The sequence below is a fragment of the Lonchura striata genome, chromosome 28 (assembly GCF_050655825.1).
Source record: "Lonchura striata isolate lonStrDom1 chromosome 28, ASM5065582v1, whole genome shotgun sequence".
Classification (NCBI taxonomy): Eukaryota; Metazoa; Chordata; class Aves; order Passeriformes; family Estrildidae; genus Lonchura; species Lonchura striata.
The window spans coordinates 6508834-6531105 of NC_140730.1; the positions used below are offsets into that span (position 1 = coordinate 6508834).

Below are 22272 nucleotides of genomic sequence, written 5' to 3' on the forward strand. Positions count from 1 at the left end.
CGATAGAAAGGAGGGAATCGCTCTCCCCCCCACAAGCCCTTCCCCACAGCGGCACCAAACCCAGCGCCCGGGTCGCTGCCAACTTTGAGTGGGACTGGGGAGGGGGCAGCGCAGCCCGGGGCTTCGAGCCGGGGAAAGCGGGGCTGCTCCTGGGGAAGGGGCGAGGGAGCAACGCGGGAGCGCGGGGGGACAGGATGGGTGGGGAGCCCTGGGGGACGGAGGATGCTCGAGGGGCTGGAGGACACTGCCAGGGGCTGTGTGCCGCCGGGGACAGGGGGGTGGCCGGCAGGGCGGCCAGGGCAGGTGTCTGCACCCGGGGCGGGGTGGCGGGGATCCGTGGGACGGGGGGTGTCCGTGTGCGGGGTGGGGTGAGGGCGAGGGAGAGCCCCGCGGCCGTGCCCGGGGGATGCCCGGGCCGGGAGCTGGGCCGAGCGGGTTCGGGGGTGCCCGGGGGATGCCCGGGCCGGGAGCTGGGCCGAGCGGGTTCGGGGGTGCCCGGGGGATGCCCGGGGCGGGGGCGGGCGGTGGGCCCGGCGCTGCCCGCGGCTCCTCCCCGCGCTGCGGTAGCTCCGCACCGGGGCCGCGCCCCCCGCCTCCCCCGCGCCGGGCAGGGCCGGAGGGGCGGCCCCGCAGCCACCGGCCCCGGGGGGGCCGCGCCGCAGCCCCCGCCACCTACCCGCACCATCCGGGGGCCGCCGTCGCGCTGCCGGCCGAGCGGGGCCGGAGCCTTCCTCCTCCTCCTCCTCCTCCTCCTCCTTCTCTCCCTCCTCCTCCCTCCCCGCCCCCGCACCGGGAGCGTCCCCGCCGCAACGCCGCCGGTGCCCCGGGCGAGGGGAGGAGGCAGAGGAGGAGGAGGAGGCGGGGGCGGCGGCGATGGGGCCGGGGCGCTGCGGGCTGCGAGGAGGAGCCGTGCCCGGCCGGAGTGGGGCTGCGCCGGGGGGGCGCGGGGGGGATGCCCGCCTTGCTCTGCCGTAGGCGCCGCCCGCCCGCCCCGCTCCCGGGATTTATTTTTAATTTTTTTTTTAATTTTTTTTTTTTTTAATTTTTAGAAAAAAATATTTTTCTTTTTGCTTACCTCCCAAAAATACCCATCGCAACCCCCCGCCACCCCCCAGCCCCGCCACCCCCGCAGCGCACAAGGCCGGCCGGGCGCGGGCTCCGCGCTCCCGTCACCGCCGCCCCGCGCCCCCCGCCCGCAGCCCGGCCCCCCGCCCGGAGCATGGCCCCCGGCAGCGCGACGGAGCCGGAGCGAGGGTGACCGCCCGCGGGGGACACTGGGCTGTGCCGCTGGCCTCGGAGGACTTTTGCTACAATTACCATCATTGTTATTATTATTATTATTATTGGGGTTTTAATTTTTTTAATTCTTTCGCGGGGCAGCGGTTTTTTCCTCCTCCTTCGGCGCGGTGGAAAACACACGTTTTAGACCAAAATCCCAAACCAGCCCATCCATCCTCTTTGCTTTGCGCTTCGCAGCAACTTGGAGCCCGTTAATTGCACTTGGCGATGGTAGGTCCCATGACACTTTCGTTTTCTCTTCTACTTCCCCCCTCTCCCCTTCACCCCCCCGTGTGCGTGTGTTTGCGGGTGCCCCCACGAGCAAAAGTTGCTGCCGGGGAGGGGGCGGCGGGCCGAGTTTAATACGGTGTCGGGGCGGGGGGGAGCGGGGCGGCGGGGGCGGGCGGGGGGAGCTGCCGCCGTCTCTCCTCCCCTGCCCACCCGCCCCGCGATACCGGGGGGCGGAGGCGGCGGCGGGAGCCGCCCGGCGGGGAGGTCGCGGCGCGGCGCGGGGGGAGCCTCCGCAGCCAGCGGAGGACTGGATGGAGCTGAAAATGGCCGCTAAAAAAGGGGCGGAGAGGCCGCCAGCCGCACCGACTTGAACTTGGAAGTGACGCCCGGGAGGGTCGCGCTCAAGTCCGCGCTGCGCGGGGCCGCCCTGCCCGTGCTGGGGTGGGAGAAGGGAATCACCGTGCTCGATGTGGGGATAAAAACATTGCCCCCGGCCCCGCTGTGCGGGGTTTCGGCCGCTTTCTCCTCCTGCCAGGCCACGGGGGCAGCGCGGCGGCGCGGCCCGAGCCGCCCCGGGAGGATGCGGGGACCGGGCCCGCCTGGCCAAGTTTGCGCGGAGCCGCCGCATCCCGCGGGGACGGGGATGTCCCTGCGGGGAGTGTGCGGGGTGAACCCCAACCGCGGGCGGGGATCGGCCGCGGGGGTCGGCAGAAGTTAAGAGTGGAAATTAGTTGTGCGGGAAGAGGCAATGCGGGGGCTCGTCCCCGCAGAGGGAAGAAAAAAAAAAAAAAAAAAGGCCAAAAAAAGCGGTTTTCTTATTTTTGTGGGGGAAAGAAGCAGCGCTGAAGCCGCGGCCCCGCGCCGGGAGCGGCCGCGCCGCGGGTCAGGTCTCTGAAGGGACCGGCGACCCCCGGTGCGGGAGGGGCGCGGGGCGCGGCCCCCCCGGCCGGGAGGTGCCCGGGGATCCCCTTTGTGTTGCGCCCGTGGCGCTCCCCGCGCGCTCTCTAATTAGCGTCATTAGCGGCCGCGATCGGCCGGGGCCGGGGGCTTGCGGAGCGAGAACTTGCGGTTTGGAGTTTGCCGGGTGCGGGCTCCGCTTTTTCCACCTCCCGCTCTTTGTGCGGGGGGGTTGCGGGGCTCCCCGGGGCGCGGGGGGAGCGCGGGGCTGCCAGTGGCGCTTTCTTCCCCCGTGGCACCGTGATGCTGCCGGTGGTTAAATAACGCGGGGGGGGGGATCAGCGTCTCCGCGGGATGAGCGGGATGCGGCGGGGGCAGCGCGGGGCCGGCGGGGCGGCCCCCCCGCACCGGGGCTGGGTGCGGGCAGTAACGACACCACCACCCCCCCGCGCCGGGGCCGCTGCTCAGAAGTTGCACATGAATCTGCAGGGTTTTTTTCTCTCCCATCGCCGGATTGGCTCCGTTTAGTTAAAAAAAAAAAGAAAAGAAAAAAATAAAAAATAAAGCCCCCAAAAGAAGCAAAGCCGGGCGCTCCGCGCTGGCCGCGCCGGGCCGAGGGGGGATTCGCCGTCCGCGGGGGCCCCGTCCCTCCCCCGCCCCCCCTGCCCCGCAGCGCCTCGGCCCTGCGAGCCAAAGGGGGTTCCTACATCTTTAAATGGGATGTAATATTTTGGGATGGGCTTTTTTCATAACGTCACTTCATTCCTCGCTTTTTTTTTTTTTTTTTTTTGTCTTTTTTTTTTTTTTTTTCATTTTCTCATTCTTTCTTTCCTCTCTCTCTCCGCTGCCTGGGTCTCGGATGGAGCCGCTTCCCTTCTAACTTCCCCGCCACCCGTGCCTGCAGGCTGGGTGCGGACCCCCGACCCCCCCCGGGGCGAGGATGACCCTTCTGCCTCTTTAAACCGCCCCCCCCAAAGCCCCAAACAAACAACAACAACAAAAAAGCGCTTTATTTTCCAAGCGGGGGGGGGAAATTTTGCTTTTTATTTTTAATTTTTTTAAGGGTTGGTCTGTTTTGGTTTGGTTTCTTTTTTTTTTTTTTTTTTTTTTTTTAGTCTTTTTGGCGGTGGGGTGGAAGTTGGAATCTTTTTATTTCCTCCTCGGCCCCCCCTCCCGCGGGGCCGCCCCCCCGTGCCCGGCTGCCCCCCCCCGGGCCCCGCAGAGCCGCTCCGGAGGAGAGAGAGAGAAAAAACGCCCGGACTGCTCCAGCCTCCGAAATGACTCAGTAACTTTTACGCCTCGAGTCTCAGCCCTGCAATTAGGCACTTTCCCAGCACGGCTCGGGATGTATTCGTCTCCTCTCTGCCTGACCCAGGTAACCGGGACCCCCCCGCGTCCCCCTCCCCTCATTTTGCTCCTTTCGCCGCAACAGACTTCAGCAGTTGCAATTCCAAAAAAAAAAAAAAAAAAGAAAAAAAAAAAGAAAAAAAAAAAAAGAAAACCCAAGAAAATGCAACACCTCCCTCCCTAAAAATAATCGTAACAGATAAAGGCGGGTTGGGGCCGTGCAGGGCTGCTCAGAGGAGCCGCGTTCCCCTCCTGTCCCCCTCCCTCGCCTTTTGCAGGGTTTTTTTATGGTGTTTCTGGTGCTTTTTGGGTTTTTTCAGCCTTCACTTTCACTTGGGGCGTGGGGGGGTTGGAAGATTGCGTTGTGGTTTGGGTTTTATTTTTTGTTCGCTGCGTGCAGAGGTGGGTGGTGCGGGGAAGCCGCCGGCTCTGGGGGTGAGGGGGACACCGTGGGGCGCGGGGGGTCCTCGGGGGGCTCGGGGAGCCTGGGGGGGGTCGGCGCTGCAGGCTCGGGCTCGGCCGTGCTGCTCTTGCGTAGCGTGAAACTTTTTCCTTCCCTCCCCCCAGCCGGGCTGCACACGGTGGGGTGCAAGGGGTTGGGGGGCACGGGCACTTTGCTCAGAGCCCCCCAGCCTCGGGACAATGCGCTCCCCGCCGTGCCACGCCGCGCTGGCGGGCAGGGGGGCCGTGCGCGGCAGGATGTGGGGGCACCCCCTCAGCGCGCCGGGCGAGGGGCGATGCCAGCCCCCGCCAGGGTGTCGAGGGACAGCCCCACGCCGTGCTGGGGACACTGGTGTCACCGCAGGCCACGCCGCCGTGGGCCGGTGGCACGCGGCAGGGCGGCGGCGAGCGGGGCGGCCCTGCAAGCCCCCCCAGAGCCGGGACGGCCGCAGGGGAGATTCGGGACCCCCCCTGCCCGCAGCACGACCACTGCGGCTCTGCCTGTGCATTGTGCTTATCGATCGCTGATATTTATTTAATTATTGAGCAGGCAGCTTTCTCTGCCTCGGAACCTGCTCCCTGCTGGCAGGCGCTGCCCGCTCCGGGCCCGGCCTCGTGCTGCCCCACGGGCTCTGCTCGGGGCGGGGGGCTGCTGCAGGACCCCCGCCCTGCCAGCCCCCCCCGGGCACGGAGCTGCGGGCCGGGGCCGGCTCTGCCCCGGGGCCGCGGGGTCCGCGGGGCCGGCCCCGGCTCCCCCCGGCCGCAGCGTGAGGCTGCTGGGGACACGGGCAGGGTGGGCAGCGCCAGGGCTGCTCAGATGACCCTGAGGTGGTGCTCCCTGTTGTGTGGTTGACTTGGCAAGGGTCACACCTCAATCTGGCTTATTTACTTCTCTTTCTTCCTTTTTCTTTTTTTTTTTTTTAACTCTTTTTCTTTCTTTTTCTCTTTCTGTTTTTTTTTATTTGTACTTTTTTTTCCCCTTCTAATTTTTCTTTTTAATTTTTTCCTTGCTCTGTTTCTTTATTGCTCGCTTTCTTGCTTGCTTTTTTCTCCATTTTTCCCTCCCTTTTTTTCTTTCTGTTTTTCCCTTTCCTTGCCATCCGGCCTTTCCCACCCTGACTTCATCTCTCTCAGGGGTCCCACCACGTCCCAACCCTCCCAATCTCCAGCTGGTGCTGGGTTGGCAGCGCCTGTTGTTGCCAGCTCACAGCGCTGGTGTGATGTGGGAAGCCGTGCGGTCGCTGGCGGGGTCGGGGCTGCCAGGAGCCCTTCTCCTCACAGACCCGGGCTGTTCCCTGCACTCCTCCTGGCCGACAGAAGGGAGCTGGCTTTTCCTCCGCGGATCCTCTGCGCCGCTGCCCAGGCACGGGAAGGCTCCGGTGTCCTCCCCGTCACCCCGACACGGGCTCAGCTCCGGCCCAGCCCGGCTCGGATGGGAGCAGCCATGGTCCCCAGCTCCGGCCCAGCCGCTCCCGTTGCCGCTGCCGTTCCCATCGCACCCGCGCGGCGGGCAGGCTCGCCCGGGCTCGGGAGCTGCGGATGGTGATGTGGATACATTGGAACGTGCGCGGGAGCCGCCCTGCCTTGGCCTTTGCGCATCGCCCCGCCAGCAGCCCCCGGAGCCGGCGCGGCCCCGCGGCACCCCGCAGGCGGGCGGCCGCCCTCCCCAGCCGGAGCGGGCCCGAGCTGGAGAGCCCGGCGGCACCGAAACAGCCCTGGCACAGGGCTAATGGCCCGGGACACGCTCCTGGCCGTGTGTCCCGCCAGGCTGGAGGGTGGCTCTGTGCCCTGCCCGGCTCTGTGTCCCTGCTTGGGGACTTCCTCCCGCTTCCGCAGCTCACCTCTGTTCCCCCTCGGGGCCAGGCCGGGAAGTCAAGAGGGAGCTGCCGAGATTAGCAGGGAAGCAGCGCCGGAACCGCCGCCACGCACGAGGCCTCACCCTGCCCACGGGGAAGCGGGGCGGGGGCCCGGGGGTGTCCGGCTGCCCAGGCTCCAAAATAACCCTGGAGCTGAGCACCTGCCAGGGACCTGCACGTGTGTCCCCTGGGAGCTGCTGCCCAGAAGCCAAAGGGATTTCCAAAGGGTAACAGTTATCCTTGGCTCCTGGATCCACAGTGGGGGGATATTTGGGATACTTCTTGTGGGGGAATATTGTAAATTTTATGACTGGTGATGCTCCTACACCTCTGGCTCACGCCTGGTACCTGGCAGTGCCCCCAACACAGCCCAGCCCCCCACCCTGGTTCCTGCAGGATGGGAATGAAGTGAGATTGGCGCCATCCTCCAAGGCCACTGCAATGTTGGAAACTGGGCATCCCACCAGGGGCTGGTCAGAGACCCTCTTCCCTCTGCCAGGCTCCATGCCCAGGGGTGCAGAGCTGATTTTGGGTGGCAAAGGCGATGCACCCACACTGCCCGACAAAGAGCCAGTGGCCAGGCACGGACCCCCGTGTGTGCCGCAGTCAGCGGCTCGGGATCCGAGGGGCGTCGGGGAGCACCTGGCTAAGCTGGCCTGGCACAAACCTTGGTGCCAGCAAACGGGCACAACTCGGGGCCTGGGGGGTGGAGCTGGGCTGCCAGAAGCATTGCAGCCACGTGGCACGGTCACAGCCACATCTCCAGGCATCCGAGGGGATCCCACCTCTCCCCGGCCGGGCTCCACACATCACTGGGCTGCCACCACTGCTGCAGGCATGTGGCTGGAGCGGGGAGCTGCCTGCTGGGCACATCCCATGGGGCATCCTTTGGCAAGCCCCCTTCCCAAAAGCTTCTTTTCAGCACCGGTGCTCGCCTCCTCCACCAGTAGCTCCGGAGAACTGGTTTCCAGCCGGGAGCTCAGATCGGCTGCCAAAGGATGGGAGCAGCAAGCCGGGCATGGCGGGGGAAGAGAGGGAAGGTTGCAACACACTTTCAATTCTCCCATCTGCTGAGTATTGTTTGGGAAAAACAATGAGGCTGTTCTTTAAACGCAACCTTCAGGAGATCCTCGCTTTCCCCGCGGCGTCCGCCGTGCCCGCCTGCCCTGGCGAGCCCTGCCCCGCTGCTCCTGCTTGATCCCATCTTAAATCCTCGCCCGGGAAAAACAGATCCTGTTTTCAGGGAGGTTTCTGATGCTGGATCGGAGGGCTGGAACGGGCGTGCAGGGAGGGACGGGGTAAAGCCAGCTGCATGAGGGGCTGCTGGCCGGCGCTCATGCTGTGCCGCTCTCCCCCTCATCACCTTGAACTTGTCTGGGGCCTGGTGCAGTAAATCAGCTGCCCTTTTTCCAGGTACCTGCCGATTTCTCCCTTCCCTGGGCAGCTTCGCTCTGCCCACGGTTCCCTCCCTGACCATGGTTCAGGCCCGTCATGCCCACGGCTCTCTCGTAGCGGGGCAGGGAGTGATCCCCCCGTGTGCCCAGCGCCGCGGGTGTGCGCACGCCTTTGCAGACTGCTGAACAAAGCCCAGCTGCCAGAGCCCAGAGCCCTGCCCGGAGCTCTTGGAGCAATTGGGATTAGCTCCCTTTTCTATTCCCCTGAGCCTGGCAGGGCTGGGGATGGATGTTAGGAGCTGGAGCCTGATCCTGTTCTGATCCCTTGCAGGGGGAGCTGTGTCATGGACGGTGTGGCCAAGGCAGTGCTGGCGTGGCAAGGCTCGCCGGGCAGAGGAACCATGGCAAGGGCTGGCCCAGGCAGACCTTATCAGGGCACAGCAAAGAGCGAGGAAGGCGGCTCCCTGAGGAGCTCTGGGCAGCCCTGGAATGGGGAGCTCAAGGGCCTGGGGGAGAACTGCCACAGTGGCCCCGAGGCATCCGTCCCAACCCCGGCTGAGAAAGGCAAGGAGGGCCTGAATAGGGGCTTGGTACTCACAGGGAAAGGGAGGGTCCCACCTTTGGAGGTGGTGCAGGCAGGTCCCAGCCAGGCAGAGCTCTCTGGGAATGGCCCCAGAGACAGGGACAGCTTGCCCTGTCTGCTCACCCACCTTCCTTGCCCGATGGTGCCTGTGCCAGCCATCCCTGAGCCTGGCCCCTGGACACATCCCTGCAGCCCAAGGGGTGCCTGTTTTCCCCTCATCACTGCCGTTGTGCCTGCACCTGCTCCCGCCACAAGCCAAGCCCTTGATGGCAGGCTGGGGATGGTGACGGTGGGGAGCATCCCCAGAGTCCCTGACTGGAGGGGAAGAAGGAGAGTTGTCGGGGAGGTACAGTCCCTCCCTGTGAAGCTGGCACACTGCCTGCCACCCCCGGCCGTGCTTGTGGCTCCTCAGCGCAGGGATGGTGCTGCCAGCACAGAGCACCTCCGAGGGGCCTGGCTGCCCATGGGAGGGGGCTGGGGGGGCTGCTGTCCCCATCAGTCCTTGCACCCAAGCTGGGAAGCGCAGGCAGGGCCCTGGGATGGCTCCTTAGGGACCCATGGGGAGAGAATTTCTCCCACAGCACCTTGGGGTGTGCCGGGCAGGTCGAGGCAGGGTGGCGAAGGTGACGGGAGCAGCCGGGGCATCAGTGGGTGCCAAGCCCTGCCAGAATCATGTGGCATCACTGGTGACGTCCACACAGCTGAGGGCTGCTGGTAGGGCTGAGTCTGAGTGGGGCAAAGCTTAATGGTGGGCCAGCAGTGCCCAGTGCCAAATCCTCATGTATTTTTGGTACCAAGATACTATTGGATGCAACAAATTGGTGCAGGCAAAAGCCTGAGCTCAGCCTCCCCCCCTGCCCTGGCAGCCAGACACCCTGAGCTCTCACCCTCGAGGCGGGGTGTGCAGACCCCTGAGACGTGCCAGCTGCAGGGAGGGGATGCACAGGGTACCCCCGGGCATCCCGGGGCCTGGCTCGCGCCCGGGCGGGCGGCTGAGCTCGCCATCCGTCACGTCGGCCCTGGGCAGGCATCCCCCGCGGCCGGGCGCTCTGTGCCAGCTTGGCCGGGACCCAACGCCCTGCGCCCGCCGCCAAGACCCGGAGCTTCCCAAGTCCTGGAGAGGAGCTGGGAAAGGATCCCGTGGCTCAGGTGCGGCAGCGCTCACGCGCTGGGGGACCTGGGGCCAGCCACTGCCAAGGATTGATTTCTCAGTTAACTCACCACTGCTCTGAAAGCGCATTAATCCTCCTTCCCCGGCCAGCAGCCAGGGCTGGGCAGCGTTTTGGGTGAAATCCCCAGGTCTGGGCTTTGGGCTGCCGGCCGTGGACGTTGCCTTTCCCACCACCAGCACCACTCCAGCAGCACTGCCTGGCACGGGAACACCGGGATCCAGCCCTCCTGCTGACCCCTCTTCCCTGGGAGCTTATTCAAGTCCATAGCCGGGTGGATTTTTTTTTTAAACTGGGGTTTTATTTTGTTTTTAAGAAGGCTTTCGCTCTCCTTGCAAAGGGCCCCTGCATTCCCTTCACGGGAAAATGGTATTTGACCGGCTGTTGTCCAAAAAAACCCCCAACATGTTTCTGATCATGAAAAACCAAGAAATATTTTTTGCTTTCAAAGGAAAAAAAAAAAAAGCCCATGAGAGAGAAATGTTGATTTTCCACACAGACATTTCCCCTTTCCCCAAACCAGCCCTGAAAAAGAGAGGCACCACTGCCCCCTCCACACCCCAGCATATCATTCTGGGGGTACAGTCCCACAGTGGGTGTCACTCAGGGCTCATCTGGGTGCTGGTGGGTGGGGGCAACGCCAAGTGTGTGCCTCTCTCTCTGCTCAGACCCCCTTTTCCAGGTGCTCCCGCAGCTCCCACAGGCATGTGGGGCTGCCGGGAGGACGGCGAGCGCCGGTGACCTGCCGGCTGTCCCCAGGGAGCCACCCATCACCGTGTGCTGCAGAGCCGCCGCCGCCAGCCCGCCTCGCCCCGCTGCCACAGCCGACGAGGCCTCTCGGTCCCACGGTTGCCTGGCGGAGCTGCGATGTGCCGAATCCTGCACCCCCTCCCGCCGTCCCTGGCTGCTGCCCAGCGATTTGGGAAAGCGAGACGGCGCAGGCTGAAATGTGACCCCCGCCACGCTGCGCCGCAAAATCTCCTTTAGTAACCTGTGCGCCAGGACAGCGAGCGCGCGGCGTGAATACCAATGAGGGGAAAAGTGCCGAGTAAAGAGTTTTTGATGGAAATGGCATCGCATGAGAAAGAGAGCGGGAGCGAGCGGGCGGGAGCGCGCCCGGAGCCTGCGCGGGGCGCGGGCACGGCGGGGCACGCACGTGTGCGCACCTGCGGCCGCGGGGCTGGAGGCTGAGCGCGGCAGGGTGCCAGGGTCGTGCCACCCTGGCGAGCACGAGGGAGATGGGAATGGGGGTGACGAGCGGAGGGGGCTGCGGAGCAGCAGCTGCGGGGACACGTGGCAAAGGGTTGCCACGGGCAGGGTGTCCGCAGGGTCCGGGGCACTTCCGTGGCACATCGTGGCCCCGGCCGCAGGGAGCGGCTCCCGTCCCCTGCGCAGCGCGCTGCTGATCAAAGGCGCAGGCGGGGAGGGAGCGGGCCTGTGTGAGCAGCGCCCTGGCCGTGCGCCACCCCACCTTCCCGCTCCGCTCCCCCGGGAGTTTGTTAAACAAATTTCTCTAATTGCACAAGCCAAGGAGTTTGTTGGAGAAAAAAAGCTGGGGAAATTCCCCTCCTCTGGGCCACCCCTTTCCCGCTTCCCCCGGGGCAGCCGGCGCAGAGGGAGCAGGTCCTCCCCGCGACCCCCGGCTCTGCGGGAGGCTGTGACCCCGACGCCTGCGGGGCGCAGCTGCGGGATGTCCTCATGTCACCCCTGCCTACGCAAGGACGTCCCCTGCTCGACCTCTTCGCAGCCGGGTTACGCACATTCCCTCCCGTCCAGGCCCCGGGGTCAGAGCCTGTCACCTAACGCGGTGACACCCAGCACCGCCGCCTGCCCTTCCCGGCTGGCGTTCTCCATCGCTTGGCTGAGCACCCCTGGAAACGGCCTTTGTGAGCCTCCCGTGGGCAGCCCCTGACATCGAATCCCGCCGGATTAGCGAACGTACGGGATAAAAGCCTCGGCTTGGCGGCAGTTCTGTGCCGGGTGGGGGCTGAGGCGGTGGCCCTGCCAAGAAGGGACGATGCGCGGCCGGGTCCTGCCCTGGTTCTCGCTGAGGTCATGGCTATAGATAGGCCGGGAGGGCGCAGCGCCGAGGGCAGGATCCTCGCGCCCTTGCCAGCTGCACCGAGAGCCCTGTGGGCACCCGGGAGGAGACGTGCCAGGGCGCTGGGGGTTGCAGATGAGCGGTTGGCTGGGACAGCCAGTGGCCGTCGCCAGGTGACAATCTGGTGCTGCAGGGTGTGACCCTACACCTGCAGCGATGCTCAGACCCAGCCACTCTCCATCCTCCGTGGTGAGTGCGGTCCTGCAGCCTCCGCTGATGCAGTGACCTGGGGTGGCTTTTTCTGTTGCTTCCCACCGTGTTTCTTTTTTTCTCTGCTCCCAAGCAAATGCCAGGCTGGGGCACCCCCACCCCCAGGGTACACCCCTGGGTGCAAAGCTGCTGGGTCAGGGGTGCAGGGATAGGGTTTGCCCCCTCCAGCTGCCCAGTCTGGGTGCAGCTCAGCTCCCCACAGAGCCAGGCAGGTGTGTGCCCAGGGTGCCCCCGCCAGCCCCATGGGGCTCTGGAGCGCCGGGGTGGCTGGGAAAGGCGTTGTTGATGAGGGCACTAAAAATAGAGTGGGACTGGGATCTTAATGGGACTTTGTGGGAAACCTGGAAACATTTTCTCATCCCCATAAATGAGTCCAGATGCATTAACGATGACTGCATCGCATCCTGAGGTACCGCCGGAGGGAACCGGGCCGCGCTCACCAGCTTCCTCGCCTTGCGGTGGGGAATTGGTTGGAGAGAGGAGTCACCAGCAGCAGCCGGGGCCGAGCCGTGACTGCTGTGTCCCACGTGGGGACAGGGACAGGAGCTTGCCCAGCATGACCTTGGTGAGGACCCCAGACCCCATCCCGGGTCTCTGTTGCCCGTGCCCATGGGTGCTCACAGCTGTGCTGGCAGCGTGCAGATGAGCTTGGGTTGCTCGTGGCACCGCGGCCCCGTGAGCTCTCTGGAGCACCCCAGGCCCTGAGGTGGCCAGCGGGGGGGCGGTGAGGTGATGCAGGAGGGCTCCCAGTCCCAGGGCCAGTGGTGCTGGTACCCCAGTGTGCCCCGTGGTGGCATCGAGCTGGTGGGATCCGGCCTGTTGAGGGTTTTTTCCTGTTCTGTCGTGGAGTTGTGACAGGGGTATTGGCTCTCAAAGCGCCGACCCCACGGCGGGACCTTGGACTCCCCTAGAGGGTGGCTCGGGGCCAGCCTGGGCAAGTAGCCCAGGGCGGGTGGCTGTTGGAGCCCACGTCACGAGGCAGGTTGGCACGGCCGTCTCCGCGGTATGGCAGTGTCACTTAGCGGTTACAGCAGCACCGGGAGGCAAGGGCAGTCCCGCCCCGGGCCTCAGTTTACATCCAGGTGGGGAGCAGTGCCCGGCACGGGAGGAGGGCACTCGGCCCCTGCCCAGGCCGGGCTGCTGACCCATCTCGTGGGACACGAGGGGACCGGCCACAGCCACCGGCCTCCGCGCCGGCAGCGCCGAGCCCGGGGCCCGAACAGAGTGCCTTTGTGCAGGTCAGCCCCCACCCACTTCTGTCGCTTGGGAGGCGTCCAAAACCCTCCCGAAATAGGACCCAGCCGGGCTCAGCCTTTGAATTTGCCCAGGAAGGCTCTGCTGAGCTGCCGAAAGCGGATGAACGTTCCCCTTCCACCCCGTTAAACTAGTCCCATCCTTCAGCGCTCGGCTTGCAGGGTCTGGCCAGGATCAGAGCTGACCCTCTGGGGACACGCCCAGCCCCTTTGATCTCCAGGCGCCACCCGTGCCTCAGTTTCTCCGTCTCTCTGTGGAGGGTCCTGGCAGGCTGTCCCGAGCACCCAGGGAGCCGATGAGGTGCTGGAGGAGGGGCTGAGCCTTTGGCACATCCATGGCACTGGGGCTGTGAGGAGGCCATGAACTCTTCACCTCCTGGGCCCCGGGGTGGCTGATCCTCCTGCGAGGTCGCCGATTCCGCAGCAAAAGGCCGGGGCTATTTTTAACCACTGACCTGCTCCAAGGGCTGGATTTGCAGCGGAGTGAGCCCCGGAAACCCATCACAGCGCTGCCCATCATGGGGTGCAGAGATGCCCCCTGTGCCAATCCCCCCCACAGGCACCCCCAGGAGGGAGCTGGGGACACCTCTCTGCACCCCCACACCTTTAGTGGTGCGCGATTAATCCCCCTCGGGAAGGCCAGGACAAAGCAGGCAGGGCTAAAAATACGTTGGGAGGGAACTAAAACCTCCTGCGTCAGGGGCTAAAGCCAGGCTCAGGGCCCTGGGCCCGCTGCGGGGGGCTGGAGGGACCCTTTCTGGAGGTGCCCCCTCCCCAGAGCAAACAGGGTGCTGCCAGCCCCAACACATCTCCTGCCTCAGTTGCCCTCTGTGCTCCTGGGACCAAATTCTATCCCCAGGTCACATCCTGGCAGCTCCCAGGCTAAGACCCTGGGATCTGGGATGGGCAAAGCGCTGGGTCTCGGGCACTGCAGCTCCTGCGTGTGCCAGGAGCAGGGATGGTGGGGACAGGCCACCCCAGGGCCCTGCGCTGACGCAGGGCAGGGCGGAGGAACCAGCAACGCCAGGACCCACTGGCAAAGCCTTTTTTTTTTCCAGTTCCATAAAACATTTCCCTTCCTTGGAGCCCAGGGGGGGGTTTGGCTGGGAAGCCACGTGGCTCTGGTGCTGCTGGCCACGCGATGCTTCCCAGGACGAGGTGGCATCTCCTTGGCCATGGGCTGGGTCCCCTAGTGCTGCTTCCAGACCTCTCCAGGTCTCAGCAGTCACCATCGCATCCTGCCTCTCCTGTGGGCTGGCCTGGCAGGTGACATGCCTCAGTTTCCGTATTTTTGGAAAGGCAGCGCCTCACCCTGGGGGCAGCTGGGGTCACCCTGGGAAAGTGGCTGCGCCGTCGGCTCCCAAACCCCAAAGGGGACGCACAGAGACGGCCCCTGAGGAAACTGAGGCACCTGGAAAGTCAAAGTGAGTCTCCAGGAAGGCAGTGAGTGGCTTTGGGCTCTCACACAATCCAGTCTCCCTCAGCAGAACCTCCTGGCTCCTCCACCACCCAGTGCTAGCCGTGTTGCTACCATGTACATCCCTGGGGCATCCGTACCCCTCCCTGCATGCTGGGCACGCTGCTCCCCCGTTTGGGGTGCATTTAGGAAACCCGGGGACCGGTAGTGCCAGTTGTTGCTGGGCTGGGGGTGCACTCAGGCAGACCAGAGGCGGTGCTGGGCACGGTGTCGGGGCACGTACCCTGCTGCCGGAGAGCCCCCTCCGGCTCCATCCCACCTGGGCCACCCCCAGCTGCCGTCTGCGGGGCGGGCTGCGCTGGCTGGCGGGGGCCCAGGCAGCGCTGGCACCGGAGCCCGGGGCTGCCAAGAGAGCTGCTTTTCTTCCTGATGTTTTCCAAAGCAACTGGCAGGTTCCCTGCCGCCGCGGCCTCCTGTGACCCGCGGCCTCGGCGCGCTCCCCGCGCCCCCGCTCGCAGCCGCAGCACCTGCGAGGGCGAGCGCCGGCACCGCTCCCGCCCCGGCACGTAGCACGGGCAGGTGGGCACCGGCCCGGCCCCGGGGGCGGCGGGCACCTGCCTGCTCCGGGGGGGCTCAGAGGACCAGGCGGGGCAGTTTTGGGCAGGTGTGGGGACCCCAGGGCGGCTCAGCGAGGGGTGCACGGTCACCGTGGTCCCGGGTGCGTGGTGAGCACCGGGGGCTGTACGAGCCCACCCATCCCCTCCGGGGCTGATCCTGAGCGGGGCTGAGCATCACGGCAGCAAATGAGGGGGGGAGCCCCTCTCTGCCCCATATGTGCTGACCCTTCCACCAGAACCCAAAATGGGAACACCCCAGCCCACCCACAGTCCCCGGCCACGTGTGGGTGCTGGCTGGGGGATGCTCTTGGCTCTGGGGGGAAAAGAATGGCAGGATCTGGAGAGAGAAACTGTGAGGAGGCTGCACCTCCACCTGTGCCAGTGTTGCCAGCCAGGTGCCCTGGGCACCCAGGCTCCGTGCCCCAGTGTGGGCTGCAGGAGGGGTTTTGCAAGTGAGGGGCTGGGTCAGCCAGGAGCTAGGGGGGAACACGGCTGTAACAGAGTGTTCTGCCCCACGGGCAGCTGTGTGCACAGCAGGGCCTGCACAGCTCGTACCTGCCCCGGGAGCCTCAGCTGCCCCCGTGCCCCCTCGCTGCCCCGCCCCAGCGCAGCGCTGCCGCTCTCTTTTCCGGGCCGGGGAAACGCGTTCCGATGCAGAGCAGGCTGGGACGCCCGGCCGCGCCACACCGGCGAGCAGCAAAAATTATGAATAAGCTCTTGTTAATAAATACTTTATGATGAATCCAAATAGATTTCCTCCTCTGGAGCAATTATTGCAAAATGGGCTCTAATAGGGTGCAGGGCGGCCCCGGGAAGGGCTGGGTGCCTTTCAGGGCCTAAGTGCCTCCTTCCATCCCCTCTAATGAGCACTTCCCAATCATTTGCATCTGTCTCGGCAACAGGTCTCATTACCAGGTTAACTCATTACCCAGAGCCGCTTCGGCGAACAGTTATAAGCGGCTACCGGAGGCTCCGGTCCGTGCTAAGGGCATCTGCGGGCTCTGATGAGGAGAAAGCAAGTTCCCGCTGTGCCCTTTTAAGGTACTGGGATTTTCAGGGTTATTGGAACCTCTGTAGTCGCATCCCCCCCTGCCACCATGCCAAGGCTTCTCATGGGGGCACGGAGCCCGGTGCCCGACTTGCCAGCCCCTGCCCGGGCTCGCAGGGCCGCGGGGAGCGGGACCTGGCAGGAGCGGCGGCTGTGCGAGCCGGCAGCGCTTCGGAGGTGTGCGGCTGCTGGAGGGGCGGCTGAGCATCCTGTCAAGGAGTAAACCCTGTGTGGTCCCTGCAGGGCTGCCACGCAGCGAGGCTGTCCCGCATCGCGCCCTGCCCGCGGTGGGGATGGCATCCCGCTCCTCCCCGCAGCCGAGGCCGTGCTGCTGGGGAGCAAAACCGACTGCCGAGGTGTCTGACCCCTCCCGTCCCGCTCCTCCTCCTCCTCCGCCCCTCACCCCAGCGCCTCCCCCGTGAAAACTGCTCGGGAATTTCCTGAGGAAACGGGTTTTTTTTCATAGGAAAATTCAGGCTGTTTCGCTGAGTGCGACCTGTTTGGACAAGGCGCTGGAGCAGAGGATGCTCGGAGGGTGGCCAGCCCATGCCGCGGTGCCCGTGCCAGGTGCTGTGTCCCTGCGTGGCACGGAGCATCCCTCTGTCCCCGGAGTGCAGAGCCCCAGAAGAGGCAGCGCCTCAGCTGTGCCCCTTCCCAATCCCCGGCACTGCCAAACTCTGAGCTGCACAGGAGTTAATCCTCCATGCATGCCCAGCTCCACACAGAGTGTCCTTCCTTCCTCTTCCCACTCCGTCGCTAGACAGAGCCAGACTTGACCCGTGCCTCAGTTTCCCATCACAGCACATGGCATGGAAAACCAGCGCTCCAGCAGCAGCCCCTGGAAAGGGGGTGCAGGGGGGCCCGGAGTGGGGCCGGCAGCACCAGGCACAGGCGTGCTCCTGCCTGGGTTGCAGGGCTTTACAAGCCTGGGTTGGATGAGGCCCAAGCGCAAGCTCTGCTGCCAGATTCCCATCCGGAAATGCCCCGGGAGCAGCCTCGTCTGGGGTATTGCAGCACGTCTCTGCTTCCCAGCCCCGCAAAGGAAAAACAGCAGGAGAAACACTTAACCAGTCTTTTGCCGGCACTCGGGCTGCTGGGCTGGGAACGTGGGACGGGGACGGACAGACAGACACATCCCTGCCTCTGCCCTCCCGAATGGATCCGGTGCGAAGCCGGCCGGTGCCCGCCGGGACGGCGTGCCTGGCCGCGGGGCTCAGTGCCTGCGCGGCAGGGGACGGTCCCCGCGTCCTTTAGCGTGTCCCCTCAGCCGCCCACAGCCCTTGCCGTGTGCTTGTCCTGGTGCCCCCCAGCCGCCCTCGCCTGCCCCGCTAAAGCGGCTTAACCGCGGCATCGCGGCGCGGGTTAAGCCGGGCGGGAGGGAAAGTTGGCGAGCGGCTCATCGGCTTCGGGCGCAGCTCCCGGCCTGCCCTAATCCCCGGCAGCTCGTGGGGGCTGCGATGGCTTCGGGGTCACCGAGGGCTGCAGGGGCTTCTGCACGCAGCGCGTTTCTGGAGGGGCTCGGTTGTGGGTCCAAGTGAGAACTGCGAATTCTCGGCACCGTGGCGGCGGAGGGCAGAGCCTGGGGTTTGCTGCTGCCGTGCCGAGGAGAGCGCCGAGCAGCACCCGAGGGTGCTGCCTCACCCAACCCAACCCGGATAACCTGGTTCCTGCCACGCTTCCCTGCAGTGGTGCCTGGGGTGGCAGTCCCCAGGCGGGAGAGCGGGGATGGGGACAATGCGCGGTGTCCCCCCGGCCCTGCGGCCAGCCCTGCCGCCGGCTGCCTGCGGAGGGTGGCGGGGCCAGGGGATGGCAGCAATTTGTCGGGCTCGTCTGAATAACCGGCCACCAAGGAAGATCAGCCGCCCACCGCCCCGGCCAAGTATTGTTTTTGGAACTCACTGCTGCTTTTTTCGGCTCCTGTCTTACTTTTCTTTGACCTTCTTCCCTGATTTAAGACACATGCCCAGCCCTTGCCCAGCTGCACTGAATTAGCGGCTGCTGCTGGGGAGGGAAGAGGGAACCAGACCCTGTGGCGGTCCCGGGAGCAGCCGGTGGGGACAGGTTCCCCAGGCAGAATCGGGTCCTCCACGCAAAGAGCGATTCCTCTGGCAGGATGAGCCCCCTGGGCAGGGACGGCTCCCCAGGGTTGGGATGGGTTTGCCTGCAGATTTGGGTCCCTATAGGTACAATGGGGACAGTGAGGGCACAGTCCCCTGTCCCTTGTTGGGCATGGGAGGGACACCTGTGGGGCCACAGCTTTTTGTCCAGAGAGGGGCTGGTGGCCCCCAGAGGTGGCAGGGTCTGTCCCATGAGGAAGGATCTGTGTGTTCAGGGACTTTTGGGGGGTTAGTGGGGCTGTGCCAGGGGTTGGGGCTGGCAGTTCCTGGTGTCTGTGCTGGGTTCAGGGACAGTGGGGTCTGCACTGGGATGTCTGTGCCAGGTCACAGCAGGGTCCGTGTAGGGGTCACTGGTTCAGGGGACACCCAGGGACTCACACTTGCTGTTGTCAGGGTTTGTGCTGAGGGAGTAGATTTAGGGTTAATGGGATCTGTGCTGATCTTGGGAACAAGTGGGAGTTAGCAGGGTCTGTATGGGGCTGATCCTTGCTGGGAAACTGTTTCAGGGGACATTGTTCCCTCCAGGCAGGGTTACTCTGGGACACAGCTGCTTTGCCAGGGAATGGCATCGCTGCTCCGCGACGAGTGGGGCCGGATCTGGAGCGCTCACCCCATCCCCCAGCCACAGCTCTGTCCTTTCCCAGCTCCTGCCCGTGGCCACCTCCTCACCTCAGAGCAGCACTTGCCCTTGGCACCCTCCCCAGGCATGACCCTGTGGCATGGCGGTGTCAGTTGTCACCAGCCAACCCCTCTCAGCCCTGACACCCTGCAGCAGGAATCCAGCTGGACTCCTTCATCCTCCTCCTTCTCCTCCCCACAGTCATGAGGGACCCCAAGGGCCAAATCCTGTCCTTGGGGACCAGCTTGGTGCTGCCCTGGCTAGACACAGGGATGTTCAACCCTCTGCCTGCTGCTTTCCAAGCTGTGCTGCTCCTCACCAGGAAGGCTCTCAACACCTTTCCATCCCATGGTGGGGTTGTGGGCCCCCAGCCAGGAAGCAGTGATTTTCCAAATTGGAAAAAAAAATGGGATGCGGGAAGGAGGGGCCAGGGATGGGGATGCATTTTCCTTGTTTTCTTTTTGGGGCTGGACTCATCCAGCAGCGCTCACCAAATGGAAAAAGGCAGTCAGAGCACGTCTTGTGTGCCGGGCCAGGCGCCAGCTGCCGGGCTAGCTGCAACTGGGGCAAACTGGGGGAGTTTCTCACTGGTCCAGAGGGAGTGGAGAGGTCCAAGGCACCCACAGCTTGAGAGAGAGCACCCAGCATGCTGCAGGCATGGGGGACCCGACACTGGGGTGTTGTGGTCTGGCAGCGCCTGACGCCAGCACAGTGGTGGGCACAGTGTCAGCTGGGATTTCAGGTGGGATTTCCGCACCTGGAGGTAGCAGATCCTGCCAAGGGGAGAGGGTCCAGGTTCTGCTGAGGTGGCCAGCCTTGTACAGGCCTGTGCCTTTACGGCACTGGTTCCAGTATTGCCCAGCCACTCCCTGCAGGTTGTTGGCCTGGGAAAACTGCAGCGGGTGGGATTTATGGAGGTCTGCTGGAATGGGAATAACCTCGCTCTGTGGTGAGAGGACCCCCAGCCCTGGTAGGCCTGTGCCTCTGCCACAGCTTTTTTTCTGGTTGCACTGGAATGCAGCCCAGTGGGAATGAGCCTGGCAGGTCCCCAGGGCTCCACAGCCACCTCGGGAGGGAGCTTGGAGGGACTCGGCCAGGAGTGACCCCCTGTTCCTCTGCTCCCACAGGATGAGTTCCACCCCTTCATCGAGGCGCTGCTCCCCCACGTCAGGGCCTTTGCCTACACCTGGTTCAACCTGCAGGCCCGCAAGCGCAAGTATTTCAAGAAGCATGAGAAGAGGATGACGAAGGATGAGGAGAGGGCGGTGAAGGACGAGCTGCTGAGCGAGAAGCCGGAGGTGAAACAGAAATGGGCCTCGCGCCTCCTGGCCAAGCTGCGCAAGGACATCCGGCCCGAGTGCCGCGAGGACTTCGTGCTCTCCATCACGGGCAAGAAGCCCTCGTGCTGCGTCCTCTCCAACCCCGACCAGAAAGGCAAGATGCGCCGCATCGACTGCCTGCGGCAGGCGGACAAGGTGTGGCGGCTGGACCTGGTCATGGTCATCCTCTTCAAAGGGATCCCGCTGGAGAGCACCGACGGCGAGCGCCTGGTCAAGTCGGGCCAGTGCACCAACCCCATCCTCTGCGTCCAGCCCCACCACATCAGCGTCTCTGTCAAGGAGCTCGACCTCTACCTGGCCTACTTCGTCCGTGAGAGAGGTGGGTGCTCGTCTGCCTGCAGAGCAGAACCTGGCTGTGCCCTGCCACAGCCAGCTCTGGGGGGTTTGTTTTAGCTTTCCCTCCCCATCTGTCCCACGCCCATCTCCAGCTGGGGACACTGCTCCCCAACACCTTTCCCATTGCAGACCTTGCAGTGCTTCCCTCCCCAAACTGCTTCTTGGGTGGGTGCCCCCCACCCTGGCCCCTCTCCCCCAGCCAGGACTGATCCCAGCTGCCCAGGAGCAGGAGCACACAAAGGTCCCTGAGGATGCTCCTGTCTCTGAGCATTCCCAGCATGGAGTTTTGGGGGTTAAACCCAGAGCTAACCGCACATCCTGTGCCTAGCTGAGAGGAGTGGCTGGGCAGCCCGGGCAGGGAAGGGGCAGCCTGTTCCTGGTGCATCCCCAAGGGCTGGAGCTGGAAGAGGTCCAGCAGTGCCCATTTGCCATGGACTATGGTGCCAACCCCTCGATACCAGAGCAGGGACGGGGCAGCGAGGCTGGCTGGGCAGGGCACAGCAAAAACATTGGTGGGGGCAGCTCCTGCTGTGCCCTGAGGGGATGCTGGTCCTGGCCCTTCACCTGCCTGGGCGTGCCAAGGACTTGCAGGGAGAACTGGCTGCTTTCATTGCAGCAAGGATGGTCAAATCTCCTCTAAAAGCCATCAGTCAAAAGGGGGAAACTGAGTCACGGCATGCAGCGCAGGCAGCAGGCCGCAGTTTGTGTCCCTGAGCCATTGTCCTCACCACCACCTCATGTCACCGCCCCGCATGCTGGGAAGGGGAAGCTCATATGTAGGGATTTTACCTGGGCAGGTTTGTTGTCCCTGGCTGGTGACATGCTGGCACAGACATGCTGCCAGCAGCTTGGGGTCCCCCGCAGACCCTGCCCTCTGCCAGCACCCCCAGGTGTGTGAGGAGCCAGGGGAGATGCTGTGTGAGCCCAGCTGAGGGCCGGGCTGCTGCACAGGTGGGTTCACAGACAGCAGGATCTGTGACTTGCAGCCCTAGGGGCGATCAAGGGTCTCGGCCACCTCTGGCCAGGCCAGGCTACCCAGGTGTGTGGGGGTAGCAGGACATTGGGCCCCTTCTGGCAGCACCTCCTGCCCATGCCCACAGCACGAGCTGATGTCCCCTGGCCCCCTGAGCCCACCTTCATCAGCACCATGGCAGGGGGACCGTGGGCTGTGGCTCTTTGTGTGGTACTGGCCAGAGCCCAGGGACAGACAGTGATACCACAGAGGCCACTGTGGTGCCAGCAGTGCCAGCAAATCAGGTGCCAGTGTTGTGAATCATGGTGGGCACACACTCTGCCCAGCCATTTGTGGGCTATGCTGGGTGTCACTGGGGAAACTGAGGCAGAGCGGGCATGTGACCTCCCCCACTACCCAGGGAAGGGGTTTGGCAGGACTACTAGGCCCTCGTGGCTTTGGGGAAAATGGGGTACAGCCTCGAGCAGGGAGTAGCCAGGGCCAGACCCTACCCAGGGCCCAGGTGGGACCCTGGGCTGGCGTGGGGCACATCCGTGGTTGCACACACGTGTGCAGCCAGGACCTGCCTGCCCAGCCGTGTCCCTGTGTGTGAGCACGTGTGCTGCCAGCACCTGTGCCCACGCACGTGACTCGCCCGCTCCGTGGCACCAAGGGACCCAGCGGGGCACTGGGAAAGGGGGGTGCTCTGCTGGGAATGGGGGCCCAGGGCACAGGCTGGGGGTGTGGGTGTCTGTGCACCTGGGCAGGGAATGGGGTGGCATGTACCAGGCTGAGACGTTGCCGTGCCGGGCTGACCTGGGGTGCTGCATGCTGGAATGGGGGCACCCTGTACTGACTGGGATGGGGTTGCTGCATACTGGGCTGGACTGGGGGCACCTTGTCTTGTGCTGGCTCAACTGGAGGTGTAGTGCCACACTGGGCTGGAGTATACCCTGGACTGGGCTGAACTGGGAGCACCCTGATGCTGGACTGGGAGCCCTACAGTGGCCAAGCTGAAGGCAGGAACCAGAACCCCCACAGCCTCTGCAACGGGGTCCCCATTGCC

At 64.6% G+C, this 22272-nt stretch overlaps 1 protein-coding gene and 1 long non-coding RNA gene across 8 annotated transcripts in view; both read left to right on the forward strand.

Moving 5' to 3' along the window:
* Positions 1–1002: 1002 nt before the first annotated feature.
* Positions 1003–22272, forward strand: part of NFIC (nuclear factor I C) — a 45431-nt gene continuing 24161 nt past the window's right edge. For 4 of the 7 annotated variants that reach the window (XM_031507092.3, XM_085562646.1, XM_021528230.4 and 1 more), the window contains exons 1-3: positions 1003–1509; positions 3522–3781; positions 19706–20237. In XM_031507092.3, coding sequence (XP_031362952.1) covers positions 3752–3781; positions 19706–20237 — 562 coding nt within the window. In that variant the 5' untranslated portion in view covers positions 1003–1509; positions 3522–3751. The remainder of the gene's footprint in view (positions 1510–3521; positions 3782–19705; positions 20238–22272) is intronic. The other 3 variants (XM_021528229.4, XM_085562647.1, XM_085562649.1) reach the window with 1 other exon arrangement.
* Positions 3788–15542, forward strand: LOC146765071 (uncharacterized). Its single transcript, XR_014950302.1, has 2 exons — positions 3788–4155; positions 9879–15542. It is a non-coding gene; the product is annotated as an uncharacterized LOC146765071 (long non-coding RNA).